The sequence below is a fragment of the Acipenser ruthenus genome, chromosome 1, assembly GCF_902713425.1.
Source record: "Acipenser ruthenus chromosome 1, fAciRut3.2 maternal haplotype, whole genome shotgun sequence".
Classification (NCBI taxonomy): Eukaryota; Metazoa; Chordata; class Actinopteri; order Acipenseriformes; family Acipenseridae; genus Acipenser; species Acipenser ruthenus.
Genome location: NC_081189.1, coordinates 12,810,124 through 12,826,331, shown reverse-complemented (window position 1 = coordinate 12,826,331; position 16,208 = coordinate 12,810,124). Strand labels below are relative to the sequence as shown.

Below are 16,208 nucleotides of genomic sequence, written 5' to 3'. Positions count from 1 at the left end.
GAGCTAAAAATGTAAAACACAATAAGACAAAAGTAATGGTATTGTGTGTCCTGGGAGGTAAAGGGTTAAACGCATTTATACTACTGTTCTATAGCACCGCTCTGTCTGCTTGCAGTCTTGGCAGAGAAGTGGAACTCCATGGTTCCAAGGTGTCAGCTTTGCAAACGGGATACAGGTTTATCTAACTGCTAAAATGTTCACATGATGTCCTCCCTGTTCTCAGAGTCTACTGGATTTCAAGTACTGTATGCCAGCTAACTACGAAAGAGAAGTCACAGCATCCAGAAAATGAATCTCTTTGAAATGTATGTAATAGGCCTACTTCACATAATGCAATGTAATATTGTATTAAATATGTTATTATTATAGTACAATCAGGATCCAGCAGGAATGCAGTAGTCTAGGAAACTACATATATTTTGCCACATGACTTAAGCAATTGTACTGATGAGTTAAGCTATAAACTTCAATGATAAATGACACAAATACACGTTTAAAATCTTCACCTGTACGCATCCTTATGCAAGTGAATCGAATCCACTTTTTAAAAATTCAGTCCGTTAATTGCAACGCTCCGTGTAACAATATGTTGGATAAACACAGCGGACCCTTGTCAAATAATAATAATAATAATAATAATAATAATAATAATAATAATAATAATAATAATAATAATAATAATAATAATAATGTAATAAAGTAAATCAGTTTAATTTGACCCTTTTTAAATGCACAGTACAGGCTTATACAGGGTCCCACCTTACTCTGTGTAAATTATACAGAACTTGATATTTACGGACAATAAAATAACAACTCAGTCTACAGCGTTACTAATTTAAAACTGTCATTGCAGCCAACTGCCACAGATATGACACCATCCTGGTCCCGCAAAGCGATTCCCAAAATGTTCTCCAATAATGTTGCTCTTATTTTGTTTTTAATATATACAAACAGTTTAAATATCTGGGGGAAATGATATATTATTTTTAAAAAGATCACACGAACCTGTTTCTGTCTGTGCCATTTAGTTATAAATTGCACATGCTTTAGCCCAGACATGTGCATATCTGCACCGTGGGTGTATTGGAAAAGGGTGCCTTTTTTTCCGGAGCACCGACAAAATAAAACTCTTTAACTTAAGGCATGTAGCCTTTACAAAAAAGCGGTGCCATTCTTCAAATTAAGGTTGGCTACTGAAGAGTTAAAGGGAGGGGACGTAAAGAATCACGCCTCATTGGGCAGATTATGTGCCGCAAACAAAAAGTGTGTGTCTGCGTGCCAGTCAGTCACTGCATCGGGTCCATCTGTACAGCTCTCTCTGCGCACGAAAAACACAAGGCGGTCGTCAGCACTGTCACTTTCAACTGACAAGGAAATGCACTGACTAAACAGGAGGCAGGGGAAAGCGAGAGAAAGTCCATTTGTGCAGGCGTCTCGTAAACGACCAAGCACCCTTTTACAATTGTGGATTATATTGGTGTCGATACAACGGTAAGCAAAATATTACCTTTTTTTTTTTTTTTTATTCCTTAAAAGAAACAAAAAGTACTGAGAGCGTGCAGTATATTTATCCGGCAAACTGCTTGTATCCAGAGAAAGAGAAAAGGCACACGACTACCCGGTGAAGATACAAAAAAAGGATGTATTTTCAACAATTCTACTTTGCTTTTTAATAAACAGCGGTTGTGTTATTAGCTTATAGGATCGCTATAGTATTTAACTTGGCAATACATTGGAAAAAGACGAGGATAGATATAGGGGAGACCATTTTCAATTATGTGCATATTTATCCAAAGCATTATCGTTTACTTCAAATGCATATTCATTGAAGCTTTTGTGTGGGTGCCCCAAGTGAGACTGCACCGTTTACAATAAGGGACACTTAAGGCTTACTTTTTGGAAAGTGATAACTTTAGTATATAACATGATTGATGACAGAGAGCCACGAACTGAGAAAATGCAATTTTAGAATTATTTTACACGGTAACTGTGGTTTATTAACAAGCACAGTGTTGTTTTTCTCTCGTTTTTGTTCGTTTCCTAGACTGTGTCTGAATAGCAGAACTCTGGGTGACAGGATAAGGCGAAAACACTTGAACATTTCTAACAATGTTGCTCATAGCAACACAACGTAAATTAACCTTACAATACCAACGGTTTAGATAGACACTGATTACAACAACGAAAAAACAAACAAACCAAAAAAAAAGCAGTTATGTGTCCATGCATGATAAAATAGCCTAAATTACAATCCATTATAAAAATTCAAAAATAAAAAAGTTTTAAATAAATGTAATATTTACTTAGGTGAACGTTTTCATAATAAATTACTATTATATTTGTATCAGGCTATATTATTGGTAACAATTGATTAGGCCAAATGCCGCTAGATAATGTCAACACTATTTAAAGCTGAAATTCTCAGGGCTACCCAACCGATGTCTGTTTTTGGGATTCCAGGGACAGAGCAATCAGATCTATCGTCTTGAAATTAGGATACACTAACAATGCATACATACATATATACATACACACATACATACACACATACATACATACATACATACAAATAAAAAACACCTACTCTGTATGTGCAGATGGGCAGTAAAATTGAAACAAAAAACAAACTCATATACTGACAGACATAAAACAAATGTTTCAATTTATTGACACATTCACGTTTTAGTAATGCTAATTTTAAATTATTCGAACACATGGTGTTAGTTTTAAAAATAAATGTCCATTTATTATTTTATGATACTGGTGGACACAGCATCCTTTAGATTTCCTCTATAGAATTATTTTCTATTAAAGACGCTGTGCTTTCTCAATAGAGATGTGCTTCTTCATACCAGAAGGGTTTAAATACCTGTTATGAACTTAACATTTTGAACAAGTAAATAGATCATGCTTAACATGATAACTGAGATTCGCCTTCATCCGTAAATAAGCGTGCAGAGGTAAATAAATAAATAAATAAATAAATTAACTATGCTTGCTGCCTTAATTAAAGTCTCAGAGGGAAAGTGCTGGATTATGGTAATGAGCAGACATACGTTCCTCTTGTAGAATGGAGCTAAAGGTTAGATGACATGAAATCAGTGACATTGACAGTCCACTTGAAATCCATTCGATATGCTCTTCTGTTTCAGAGACGAGTCCTCAGCCGCCAATTGATAACATATTCACGTTTTCTTCAAAAGCAACATTCCAGTTGTGTAAAATGGTACAAAAAGAACTTCATTTTATAATGAAGTTAACATTTTTTGTTAACGACAGTGTGTTAATGGAGCACAGACAACGTTGCAATATCAAGGCCATTTTATTCTGTAGTGTAGTGCAGTTGTCCACAGGCTATCGATATTGATTAATAATACACAAAACAAAACAAAACGGTATTGCAAAAGCGTGGTAAATCACAGTCATTCAAAGCGCCGATATGTGCAGTGAACCGCTAAGACTGAATCCAATTTATTTGAAAGCATTTGATATCTACATTACCGCGTGGAGCGCGTTCACACAAGTGTCCTGTGAATTACATTATGACGCTCAATAATTTACCTGGACTAGAACACCGTTCAGAACAAGCTGTGAGCGCGTAGTGTCTTGAAGTGTTCATAGCCTATCTGATGTTTCCATTTGACCAAAAGAGAGTCTCTCACAAAAGCATTTTTGTTTTCGAACAGCTAACATACCAACGATGGAGGAGTCCAGTTCCCAAAAAGTGGTCTGGGGTGGAGAAGCCAAGGCAATGCAACAATGTTTAACGGATATTTTTACCAGTGTTTATACAACCTGCGACATTCCTGAAAATGCCATCTTTGGACCGTGTGTTCTGAGCCACACTTCTCTCTATGACAGTATAGCTTTTATTGCTCTGAAATCCACAGACAAGCGAACTGCACCTTACATATTCAGGGTAAGATTTGTATCAATTCAAAATCAATACATGTATGTAGTTATTGTAGATGTCATAGTAAATATAACAGATAATATGAATCTTAAATTGTATATAGCCAAGATATGTACTAAAACAAATAAATACATAAATGGCTCTGTAGAAACAAATATTGGTCATTCTGCATTGTAGTCGCTGTATTCAATTCTATTCTTTGAATTAATATACAGTGAAAATATTGCTAAAACCTTTAAAACACAATACAAATTATTATTATTATTATTATTATTATTATTATTATTATTATTATTATTTATTAATGTGAAGGAATAAAAATGACAAGATTTTTTAAAATTCATATTTGAATCCATTAATAACACAAGTTATATAATGAAATACAAATCAACGCTGTATGTAACTTGTGCCGTCTGTCTGAATGCCATGTTGTTGATGCTTGTGTAGGTGGACACTTCAGCAGCAAACGGCACCTCGGAGGGATTGATGTGGCTGAGATTGGTCCAGTCTTCCAGGGATAAAGAAGAGCAAAATCTGGAAGCCTATGTGAAAAATAAACAGTTGTTTTACAGATCTCTCAGAAGAATTGAAAAGGATGAAGAGCTGCTTGTTTGGTATGACAAGGACTTGCTTGAGTTGCTTCTACTCAGTTCCAGCAAAGCAAAAATGAAAGGTATGCATGGAGTTTACATATATAATACATTGTTGTTTCAGATGCTGTTCTATTTTTTTTTGCTGTCCTTTATATAAGTATTTTAATGATGTTTCTCTCAAAGAATATATCTCATTTAATAGCTATGACTAGATCAGTTTCTGTGATACTGTTTAGTGGTAGACATTATCAGCACCAAAACATTGGCGGTATAGATTTCTAATATAATTTACTTATTGACAGGTTTTCATTGTCAAATGAAAACGCTTAAGCTCCTGTAACAAAGCCAAGTAAAGTGGTCTGTTCAGCATATTGCAAAGTAAACATGCCCTCTAATTCAGTCAATTTGGTCTTATGCCAAGTTTTCATAGGTAAATACGTTAAATTAATTGCAGATTAGATGTGTTTCATCTAGATAAATCTGTCAATGCATTACATTTATTACTGTGTATTTGATTAAACATTTTGAAATGTAGATACTGCTTAAATATATTAAATTCATAATAAAAAAAAACAAAACTGGTGTTTTTTGTTTTTTTTAGAAAGCCAGTTTACATTCTATGGTTAAGTTTTTTTTTCTTTTTTGCAATGGCACTTTTTTTTAATTTAAAATTACATTCTTTAGTGGTTTTGTTTACAAATGTAAACAGCACAGCAAATTTTGCTGATCTCCCGTCTTAAGTTATTTTTGTGGTGTTTTTTTCAGGATCTCCTCCGTATTCTTGTCAAGACTGCAACCAGCGCTTCCAGTTTGAGTTCCCATTCCTTGCACACCTGAGATTCCGCTGTACCAAGAGACTACAGGGCTCTCTCTCTCTAAATGAGAATGTGAAGGAAATCAGTGACCATCTTAACCACAACCTAGTGAGATCTAGCCCCAAATTAGGCCGATCAGAAGTATACTCAAACTCACAGGAAGGAAAACCAACCACAGACTTTCATAACCTAGCCAGGGATCTAGAGAACCACAGATCATCTCCAAAGAGTGACCAGGAGGCTGAAATCACAAGTGAAGGCAGCAACAAGAGAAAATATTCGGAGCTAGCGGAAAGCAGGAATGCCAACTTGCAGCGGTCGCTCACTTCAAAAGAAGATTTAGTGTGCACGCCGCAGCAATTCAGGGGAGGCTATATAGATTTGGAAAAAAACAGGAAGATATTTTCCCCCACAAGTTCAGAACCCAGAGAAAGCAAAAGGAGTGCTTTCACAGAGGTCAAGAAAACCTCACCGGATCTTAAACAAAGCACTAAAAACCTTGGGCCTAACATAGAAAACAAGGATAGCGGCCGGCCCAGTGGCAGCCCGATAAACAAACTCCTGAACGTCAGGCAAGTTTTGACTGAAACACAAGTCCATTCCCGCATAGACGGCTCTTCATTGGGAAGTGCTTTCACGTCGGTTCCCCAGCAGCTCTGTGGTTCCTCTGAGAGAAAAAGTGCTTTCAGCCAACCAAGCAGGTCCTTTTCTCACTTGTCACCCCTTGTGATGACCCCTAAGCTTCTCCCAACAGTGGACTGCCACTCTTCCATTGGGGACAGCATCCCATCCAGCAGACTCTATCAAGCAGATAATTTAGCTGCCAAGCTGCAAAATTCAGATCTCAGCAGCAACTGCACAGTTCAAAGTGGCATCCCAAAGCAAAGCCCTTTCGTTTATGCCACAGCTTTTTGGCCAAAGACCTCTGGACCTATTCAGCTGCAGATGCCCTCATCTCTCACTCTTTTGCCCCCTTCTTTCACGTCCCTTTGTCTGCCTGCTCAGAACTGGTGTGCGAAATGTAACGCTTCATTTCGAATGACTTCTGACCTCGTTTACCACATGAGGTCTCACCACAAAAAGGAATTTGCAATGGAACCTCTGGTGAAGAGACGGCGAGAGGAGAAACTAAAGTGCCCAATCTGCAACGAGTCCTTTAGAGAACGCCATCACCTTTCTAGGCACATGACTTCACACAACTAACTTTATCAGAACTGTCTGCTTAACCGCAGCTTGAAACTGGGACTGAAATATGGTTTCGAAAATACATTGTGAACGCACACATTTTCACCTTCTGAAGGACTTTTTACAAGTGTCATGTGTCAAAGTATGCAAATGAATTTTGTCAAAAAAAAATGTAATTATTTCCCCTTAACTTGTGAAGCACTTATAATTTAGAAGTATGGGTAAACCATAAACATATGTGTAAACTTAAGTTTTATTTTATATATAAAGTAAATGAATAAAGATGTAGTTACATTCCATTGGTTTATTTAATGATATTTCATGTTTTTACAAAAAGGTGTTGCTAGAATAAAACATTATTCTGGTATATGGCTCAAGACAATACTTGAGAGTGCATGTAATGCTGAATAGATATGGATTTCAAATACAAGCTGTAAAGTACATTGTAAATATCTGTTTTGTTTGAATACAAGCGTGTAATATTTTGTGCCAGTGAGGAATAGTTACAGTGTTTCTTCCTTTTGCTGAGATTTATTATACGTGATAGTTTATCTAATCATGTTGAACGCTTTGACAATAAAATAGCTTTATTTTCATCCACACTTGTTGAAGTCTATTTATATGTCAGCACAGCTATCTAAACATTTTGTAGCAGTAAACTGAGTGTATAACAGAAAGATGAACATGTATTCTGTGTAACTCTGGACACATTTTTTTCTACAAGGTCTTTAATAGTTTCATTCGTACAGCCAAATCAAGGAGTTAAAACGATGTACATGCAATACAAATAAAAAACTATATATGAAAACCTATATGCCTATATATGCATTATTTTTTACATACTCATTATGAAGATTAATGGTTATCAAACAGTACATAACTGCAATACAATACACAGGAGTTATATATCATAAATGTCACTACACATTTTAAAATGTGTGTGAAGTTTTTTAATGTTACAAATATGGCTTCAAATAGGGTGGTTAAAAATATCTTGGTAGTCTGATCTAAGTAAGGCGGTTTTTGAATCAGAAACATAAGCATAGCACCTGTTTGTAGCTGTAATAAATAGCATACTAATGTTACCGTGTAAATAAAAATAAAACGATCTCAAAACATGCATGCTGCTGCAGCAGCAGGACTAACCTACCACGAGTCATGTCCCGCCGTAGCAAATATATGTATGATTTATGTGATATCTTTCTTGACGATATCGATTCCTTTTTGAGATTAATAGCAATATTAATTGTACAGTGGAGATCCGATCTGTGCGTTGCATCGTATTGCTCCCCAGTTAAATCCATGTATTATATTCTCCCGTTATACAGCAGCTGAATACAATAAACATATCGAATATTCTAAACCCCTAAGATGGCCAATTCTACATTTTACTTTTTTTTTGCTTTTGACTATTTTCTTAATTTTACCCACATTTGATAATGCAGTCCTTTAACAATACAAAGTAATAAAGGGCAAATTACAAAGCTGGAAACTGAAGAACAACAGCTACTGGTCTTGGCAAAATAAATTTAAAAGAATGTCAGCAGTAAGCGTGTATTGTCATTGAAAGCATTGCTATATCCATACAGTGTAATTTTAAAGGTCTAGGCCGCGTTTGACCACAAGGCTACTGCGGGTGTCTGTTTCAAACGTGGGAATAAAAAACGAAGCCTCAGCGAGCGGCTATTGCTAGTGTGTCTTTTTTGCTCATTGAATACTGAGCGCTATACACGCTGTAGCAACATTTCACTTTATATATATATATATATATTATATATATATATATATATATATATATATATATATATATATATATATATATATATATATATATAATAGTTGTACGCACTTTGTATATGATGTATGTATCTGATACCGTGTATTAAAGAAAAGCATATCTCTATATATATTTAATACAATAGTTATTTCTACAGCCCAATATAGTTCTTATTAAATCGAGTAAAATCACGACTAAATAATTTGAATCGAATACAATAGCGAAAATCTACTAAACTACTAATCTAAAGGAAAAATATACCTTAGTCTGAAGGGTTTATGTTTTAAATAGCAGGTATATATATATATATATATATATATATATATATATATATATATATATATATATATATATATATATGTATATATATATATATATATATATATATATATATATATATATATATATATATATATATACTACTGGCCAGCAATTTAAAAGCTTGTAAATAATGAAATAAACAAATAATAATAATAATAATAATAATAATAATAATAATAATAATAATAATAATAATAATAATAATAATAATAACTTAAGTAAAATCGTATAGCTGACGATTGCACGAATAGTAGCCTACTTACATGCCGGTTAATTTTTATTATTATTGTTATTATTTATATCCAATTACAGCCTTAATTATAGCCTGTGAATATAACTTTGTACTTAAATCAACGTAGCAACTGGAAGCCTTCTCTCTTTATAAGCTACTTCTGAAATGGACAAGGCATGTTGTGGTCAGTAACTCTTTATCGTATGACACAAAAAAACAACTCAGAAAATGCATTCGATTCATTTTTACACTGCACTGCTTTACAGGTCCCTAATGCAAAACTTCTGTACTTCGAACAAGCTCCCAGCGCTTTCTTCACCCAAGCAGAAAACAACGTGTAATTTTAATTAACCAGAAATTAAATTTGGATCAAAGAACATGTTACTGATGAATACACCGTTCATTAAAAACGACATCTTGTTAAACCTGCATCAAATTAACATTTACATTCACAAATGTTTCTGAGCAATAAAACAGTTTACTGCAATTAGCGCTTTGTGGCAGCTTAAACATTTAAAAATGTTTCATGGAATGGATAGATAGATAGATAGATAGATAGATAGATAGATAGATAGATAGATAGATAGATAGATAGATAGATAAAACATATAGACTGCACTGTTCATTTTAATTATTTGAGAATATAGACGCATGTACAAACATTCTTACGAAAATAAATATTGCCGAGTAATAAAGACCATAAACATCTGGTTGACAGTGTATTCAAGCTTTAATGAGGTTTAAACATGGGAACTGATCTCATCTACAGTATATACATTCTCAAAACCCCTCTGGGTTAATTTACTTTGTATTAATCTCGTTTCATTTAAAGCAGGCACTTCGGCTGATGTAATAAAATATGCGATACATTTTCTAAAAACGGCAAGACACTAGGATTTTTTTTAATCGATGAAACCCAATTTAACAAATAAAGTATAATACAAACCAACACACGTACATGCAAAACAGCACGCAAAACACCCAACAACATGCTTGTTCGTTTATAGTCATACATATCACAGTATTAGGGCATTCCGATACAGACATATGTAATGGTTATGTTGTATGGCTTTAGTTTAAACACGTATACTTACTATGTTTACAAAGGCTTGTATTTTGATTGATTAATTGTATTAATGCTGCTATCTTACACAATAACTTAATTCGCTCTGGCAAACGAAAAGTACTGTATTATTTAATGTTAGGTGTTCGGTTGGAACTTTTCCTATATGTAAAGTAGGGCTTGTAAATAATAAAACTGCATATATAATGGAAAACATTTTCCACAGAAAGCCTACAGACGCCATAACAAATGAATGTAAAAAGTAAATAATACTGTTAGATGCACTGCTAAAGGCTTGCTCCTCAGATTTATAAACACTATTTGCTCTGTGGTACAGCCACACAGAGACATACCAAAAATAGCTGAACAGTGACACCATGCTCCCAAAATGTGTAATTCGGACGGATTGTAATATTTATTAAAAGCAGATGGAAATAACGCATTTTTTCCCCCTCATACAGCGCCATCTCGCTTTCACAATATGCACTGTTGTTTATTGAACTTCGCATCAATAACATATCGAACAGGTCTCATGTTCACTGCAGATTTATGTTTATAATAAAAGAAAAGCTTATTTATTTAAGATAACTATGGGGTTTTTATTTTATATTTTATTTTAATTTCCTACACCTGTCTTATAATATTGTATTAACCATTCAGTCCATCTGGAAATAATTCTGATTATATCAATTATATATCAGTTATCCCTGAGGTGTATCTAAATTTGTTGAATTAAAATGTTAACGCAGTGGGTCAGATTTATTGATTACTTATAACTTACATTACTAATATTACTTTTGAAACTAACAGATATATTTAATTCTACAAGTGCCAACATGTTAAACTGATATGCAGGATTTATAAAACATTCATTAAAGCTGCATTAAACTGACATAACGCTTTTTAACTACATGCATTATTCTTCATAATAATTCTGAAAATAGACATAACAAGCTTTACAGTATTCATAACATTCTGTGACAACATGGGTATATTATGAATATTTAAAAGCATGTTATGTCAATTACAACAGTCATCTGTCTTGAACCCAGCTGTGGTTTGTTTAGTTTTATGGTCACTATAAGAATGAGGGCATCGTAAATAAAATATAATCCTAGAGATATTGTTAATGTAGAACGTTCATAGAATCCCTCTATTAATAGTATAACTTTACAGAAAGCCAGGGCTTTGATCCCCCACCTTGAGGACTTTTCCTGAGCTGTGCATAATGGGAAGTGCAGTTTGCCACAGTGGAAAATGTCTTCTGCTGCCTGATAAGTAGCATCACTGCAAAGTGAAGTGATCATCTAAATGTGGACCCACTAAAACACTAAGTAAGGGACACTTGGGTACAACATTATTAACCCATCGACAGCAATCCATTCAGTACCCAGTTGCCGAAAAGAGACCCTAGGAGCAAATGTAACAGGAACAGAAATATGAAAGAAACAAGCAATAAAACAAAGGCACTGTAGTTAAAACCTACTGGCTACTCTCAACCCAACCTGAGCAACATAAAAGTAAAATGATCTTTCCTTGTAACTGTAAATCCCTCTTTAAGGGCTGTTATCATCTCTGCCCAAATTGCCATTTTGGTTTTGCTGCCTATAGTTTTGTTTATGGTTTGTTGTACAATAAAGTTTAAATACACCAAAAATAGCAACATGTTTTAATTTGGTGTTGTCATGGTGACCATTCCTCAATGTTAATCACCCAAGTCCTTTAAGGAACTCCGGAGGGGGGGGGGGGGGGGGGGGGGAGGGGAGCGGGGAGATTGCGGAGAAATACATCTGAGAAAAGTCTTAACAGAGTCAAACAGGTCCTGAACTGCTAGCCGAGAGGAGGAGGTCCCTGGTTCAAATCCCGGCTCACTCACTGACTCACTGTGTGACCCTGAGCAAGTCACTTAACCTCCTTGTGCTCTGTCTTTCAGGTGAGACGCTGTTGTAAGTGACTCTGCAGCTGATGCATAGTTCACACACCCTAGTCTCTGTAAGTTGCCTTGGATAAAGGTGTCTGCTAAATAAATAGTAACAGTTTGTGCGCTGAACATCGGGAAACCATCCATCTTCGACAGTGCAGTTTGAGATGGAGCTGGTAAGCCATCATTTCCAGGTTGTCTATTCCTGCCTTTCAGAGGAATGAAGGGACTTGTATTCACACAGAAGCACATGCAATACTGTATGACATTCACAACAGGATTCCATCCAGGTTTGATTATGTTATAAAAATAAATGGTTGTTCACTAATGCTTCAATAAAATATATCCAATATGAAATATACTTGTCTGTCATCTCTTGAAATATAAGAGGCAAGCAAGCAGGAGTCTCTGGATTCCACTGTAGGAGTAAAAGTGAAGGATGCGATGAAGTTAGTGTAAACAAACTTTCCATCTTCCATTAAAAAAACTGGATGTCAGATTAAAGAATATGAAGCATCCCACCACAGCCACCCCTGATTAGGTTACATTATTTAACCACTCAAAACACTAAATATATCAAACATTCGACAAGTTCTGCAGACTATTTTGATGTACAGTAAACTTTAATCTTCTTTCTGGTTGACAGGAACACATTTACACAGAGCCCTGCTGTAAAGACAACCTGCCTCTCACTCTAACAGACGCTTTTATTTACATGCTTAGCTTTCTGTACTTTTTACTACATTAGAAATGTTTGTGGCCTAGCCATGTTATAGCTTTTAAAGGTAAACGTGAATAAACAATTAAAAGCCTCCATAAATCAGTGTGATATGCCATTAGATTAAATGTATGGAATTTCCAATATACATTCATTTACATTTGTTCTACGCATATTGTCCCCCTATGCATTCTGGTAAGTGTAGTCCTACTTCTCTTAAAGAAAAGAAACAAGTGAAAATGTACCAGAATGCACTGCGGTGTGAGTTGAAAAGCCTGAACTGAAGTGCCTCGGTGAACATGGAGTCATATGGTAACCCTAAATACTGTTAATAATACTAAATAAAATATCACTGGTGCCTTGTAAAATAACAAGCATGCAAGGGTTCATTTTTATTGTATGACATGATCAACCTTGACTTAGAGTATCACAGAATACATCTGTGCAGCAAGTATAAAGCCACACTATCTCAAAGCGCTGGGTATTTATCATTAGGAAAACAAAAAGTTGTAAGACCCCCAATATGGCAGCCATCTTAGCTCACAGGTCAAAGTGAAGGGTGCCGATAGATTTTGCCCGAAGTTTTCATAATACTAAAAATATGAAGTTGCAAGCTGAAATGGATTAGAAGTTATACAAGCGACTCTGGATTTACTAATTATTACAAGATCCCTGCCCAGAGAAGATAAAAACATAATTGGGGTGTACCGTCCCTAAGGGTTAAATCATCTGCATTGTAGCTAATACATTGTTTTGTTAGTTCATTTAACCGGTAGCTTCTAACTAAACTATTTGAGGGAAGGAGCAGTTTCGTTGTTGTTGAGTCATGTATTTTGCTATTTTGTTAGAAAAAAAAAATACTCACTGAAAATTTGTGAAGACATTAAAATGAATGGTCATGTGCTTGCATTGAAGAGTAAAGAGTCCAAAAAGTTCCTGAAATGAGAGAGTCACGCCAGATGAGTGAGACTTTGCTGTTCAGAACAGGGCTCTGTTTTAGTCTAGATAATAGTAACAGTGACATGTGCCATTGTCATTAGAGGACAGGAGAATGCAAGCTCAGGTCACAGAGCAATGTTTAAGGTTGTCATCCATAGTTATCTCGTGGGGTGCAAAACTTTGGCATGACCTGAGATCAAGTTAGAGGCTTGTCCATCATCCAGGATATGTGTCATCCGGCAGAGGACATTCCTTTATTTACTGCCACACAATCCTTTAGTTAGATCTGTCCCTGAGGTAAAAATACAACTGTAGGAAATCGGATGTAAAACTACACCAAACTAATCTTCCACTGTTGAGATGTCTATCCAATGTGTTCTCAGTTAACCTTTATATATTGCATAAACAGTGGGTATGCAGATTTACAGTACCAGGAAACATGCTCAGAGATGTGTTTTATGAATAGCAATAACTCATGAAGTGTGTTTCTTTAGTTTGGAATGCAGTGTTTATTGAAGGGGATTGAAAGCACAGAAAAATGAAGTAATCTACCTGTCCACAGATCGGATAATGAAAACGCAGGCAAACGTAGTTTGAGCTTTAATTATGTTACTAGCTTGCCTCAATACTGACCTAAATAAATCAGGCTTAACAGATAGACACACATAGGAAGATATTCAATAAGCATATATACACCAGGGCAAAGCAAATGGAACATTTGAAACTTTTTTTTTTTAAAACAAACAAAAATATATATAAATAAATACATGAAAAATAAAACTGGAGCACTGGAGTCAATTCTTCAAATGATTGTAGCTCACAAATAATAACATAATTTTTCACCTGGCATGTCTATTCACTATATAGGTCTCAAATCAAAATTGAAGGATTTATATTCTCAATTTAAAACACGATATATGCTACTACGTATTCTCAATTTAAAACATGATATCTGGTACTCCACTAGGTTAAAATCTCTGTTTGCAAGCCTTGCTTTCAGATAGCCTTTCACTTTCATAGTCATTTCACCTGGAGAGTAAAATTGTCTCCACCCCTTTAAGACCTTCTTTATGTCAGTAACCAATCAGCTGCTTGCCCTAATAACTGCAGCCAGTAAGCTGCTTGACCCCAAAGACACCTAACATGTTTGCAATATCATTCTGTCTTTCGAAATATGCATTTAAGACCTATATTGCGAATGGAAACGTACAAGTCATATTTATTAAAGTATTTTGTTAGCTACAACCCACTTGAGTGAACTTCAGTCCTCGTTTATTATTATTATTATTATTATTATTATTATTATTATTATTATTATTATTATTATTATTATTTAGTCATTTAGCAGACACCTTTATCCAAAGCGACTTACAGAAGGACGGAGCACAAGACGGGGTTTGAGTTGCTCAGGGTCATACACAGTGTGTAACACACAGTGAGTCAGTGGCTGGGATTGAACCTGGAACTTCCTGGTAACAAGCCCCTTTAACCACTGGACCACCAAGCCTCTTCTACTCTTAGTAAAACATAATGAAATAATGATTTACCATAGGCAATAATGTAATCTAGTAAATGCATGGTGCAAATAAGGTAAAACCATGGTAACCTGCAAATCTACCCTGGCAGCAAGCTCATAGCTGACCTAAAACTAAGATCTCTGAACCTTCAGTAATTTCAGCCTCTCTGCCAACTAACCAGCCTAACTGTGCTACTGAATTGTTTTTAAAGTTTATGAGTAAGTGTGTGGACTGTTTGTTTTGGACAAGTTAATTCTTGCAGATTTATACACCTTAAAGCCTTGCCACCTGTTATTCAACCTATAATAAAAGAGAAGGGCATAGATTGCTACTTAAAATACTGACCTAAGACAACACGTCTATCAGATGCAGAGAATACACATCATAAAAATAAACATTTAAAAATGCCTTAAATAAACATCAGATTGAGCTTATCTGTTGTATTGAAACTGGAATCAGAATCACTGTCATAAATTACTTCTTATTTTATGAGCAATCCCGAGTATTTCTCTCTCTAAAAATCTGTGACTCAACATTTGATGTGTGGTCGATTTGTAATAATGCTTTTCTGTTTTGTTTTACATTCAGCATGAAAATGGGTATCTGGATTCCACAGTAATAGTAATAGTAAAAGTAAATTATGTAAAGTTGATGTAAAGTAACTTTCCATCCTCCATAAATTTTTTTTTATCTATTTATCAGATTAACAAACATGAAGCATCCTACCATAGCCACCTTTGATTAGGTTACATGAGTTAACTACTCAAAATGCTATATATACACACCTAGATGCATAGCCTGGTCGTAGCCCTTACAGGCTTTGAATTTTCTCTTTTGCATGGTCCTGTATATTAATAAAAATATGAAAGTCAGCCACTGTATGTACTGCTTTCAGAGTCTGACTTCAACTGAACCATTCTACACTGGACTGTGCTGTGAATAAATGGGATCCTTCATGATGTTTAATAATCCACTACCGGTATGCACAGTTTTTAATGCACTAAGCAAATTGTTTGAACTTTGACTCCTAGCTTCAGATATCATTTTTATACTTTTTGTTTTTGTTAAAAAAACTCAAATAGCACTTATTTTTTACTCCCAGAACAATGACAATTAAAAACAATTCAACTATTATAGCATAATGTGGGCAGCAGTGTGGAGTAGTGGTTAGGGCTCTGGACTCTTGACCAGAGGGTCGTGGGTTCAATCGAAGA

General features: G+C 35.0%; 1 protein-coding gene across 1 annotated transcript; it reads left to right on the top strand.

Annotated features, from left to right (window-relative positions):
• Nucleotides 1–1,294: 1,294 nt before the first annotated feature.
• LOC117403946 (PR domain zinc finger protein 8-like) lies at nucleotides 1,295–7,318 on the top strand. Its single transcript, XM_034006456.3, has 4 exons — nucleotides 1,295–1,491; nucleotides 3,687–3,919; nucleotides 4,361–4,586; nucleotides 5,272–7,318. Exons 2-4 carry the CDS (start codon nucleotides 3,701–3,703, stop codon nucleotides 6,522–6,524), a joined length of 1,698 nt encoding a protein of 565 aa, XP_033862347.3. The 5' UTR covers nucleotides 1,295–1,491; nucleotides 3,687–3,700; the 3' UTR covers nucleotides 6,525–7,318.
• The last annotated feature ends 8,890 nt before the right edge of the window (nucleotides 7,319–16,208 follow it).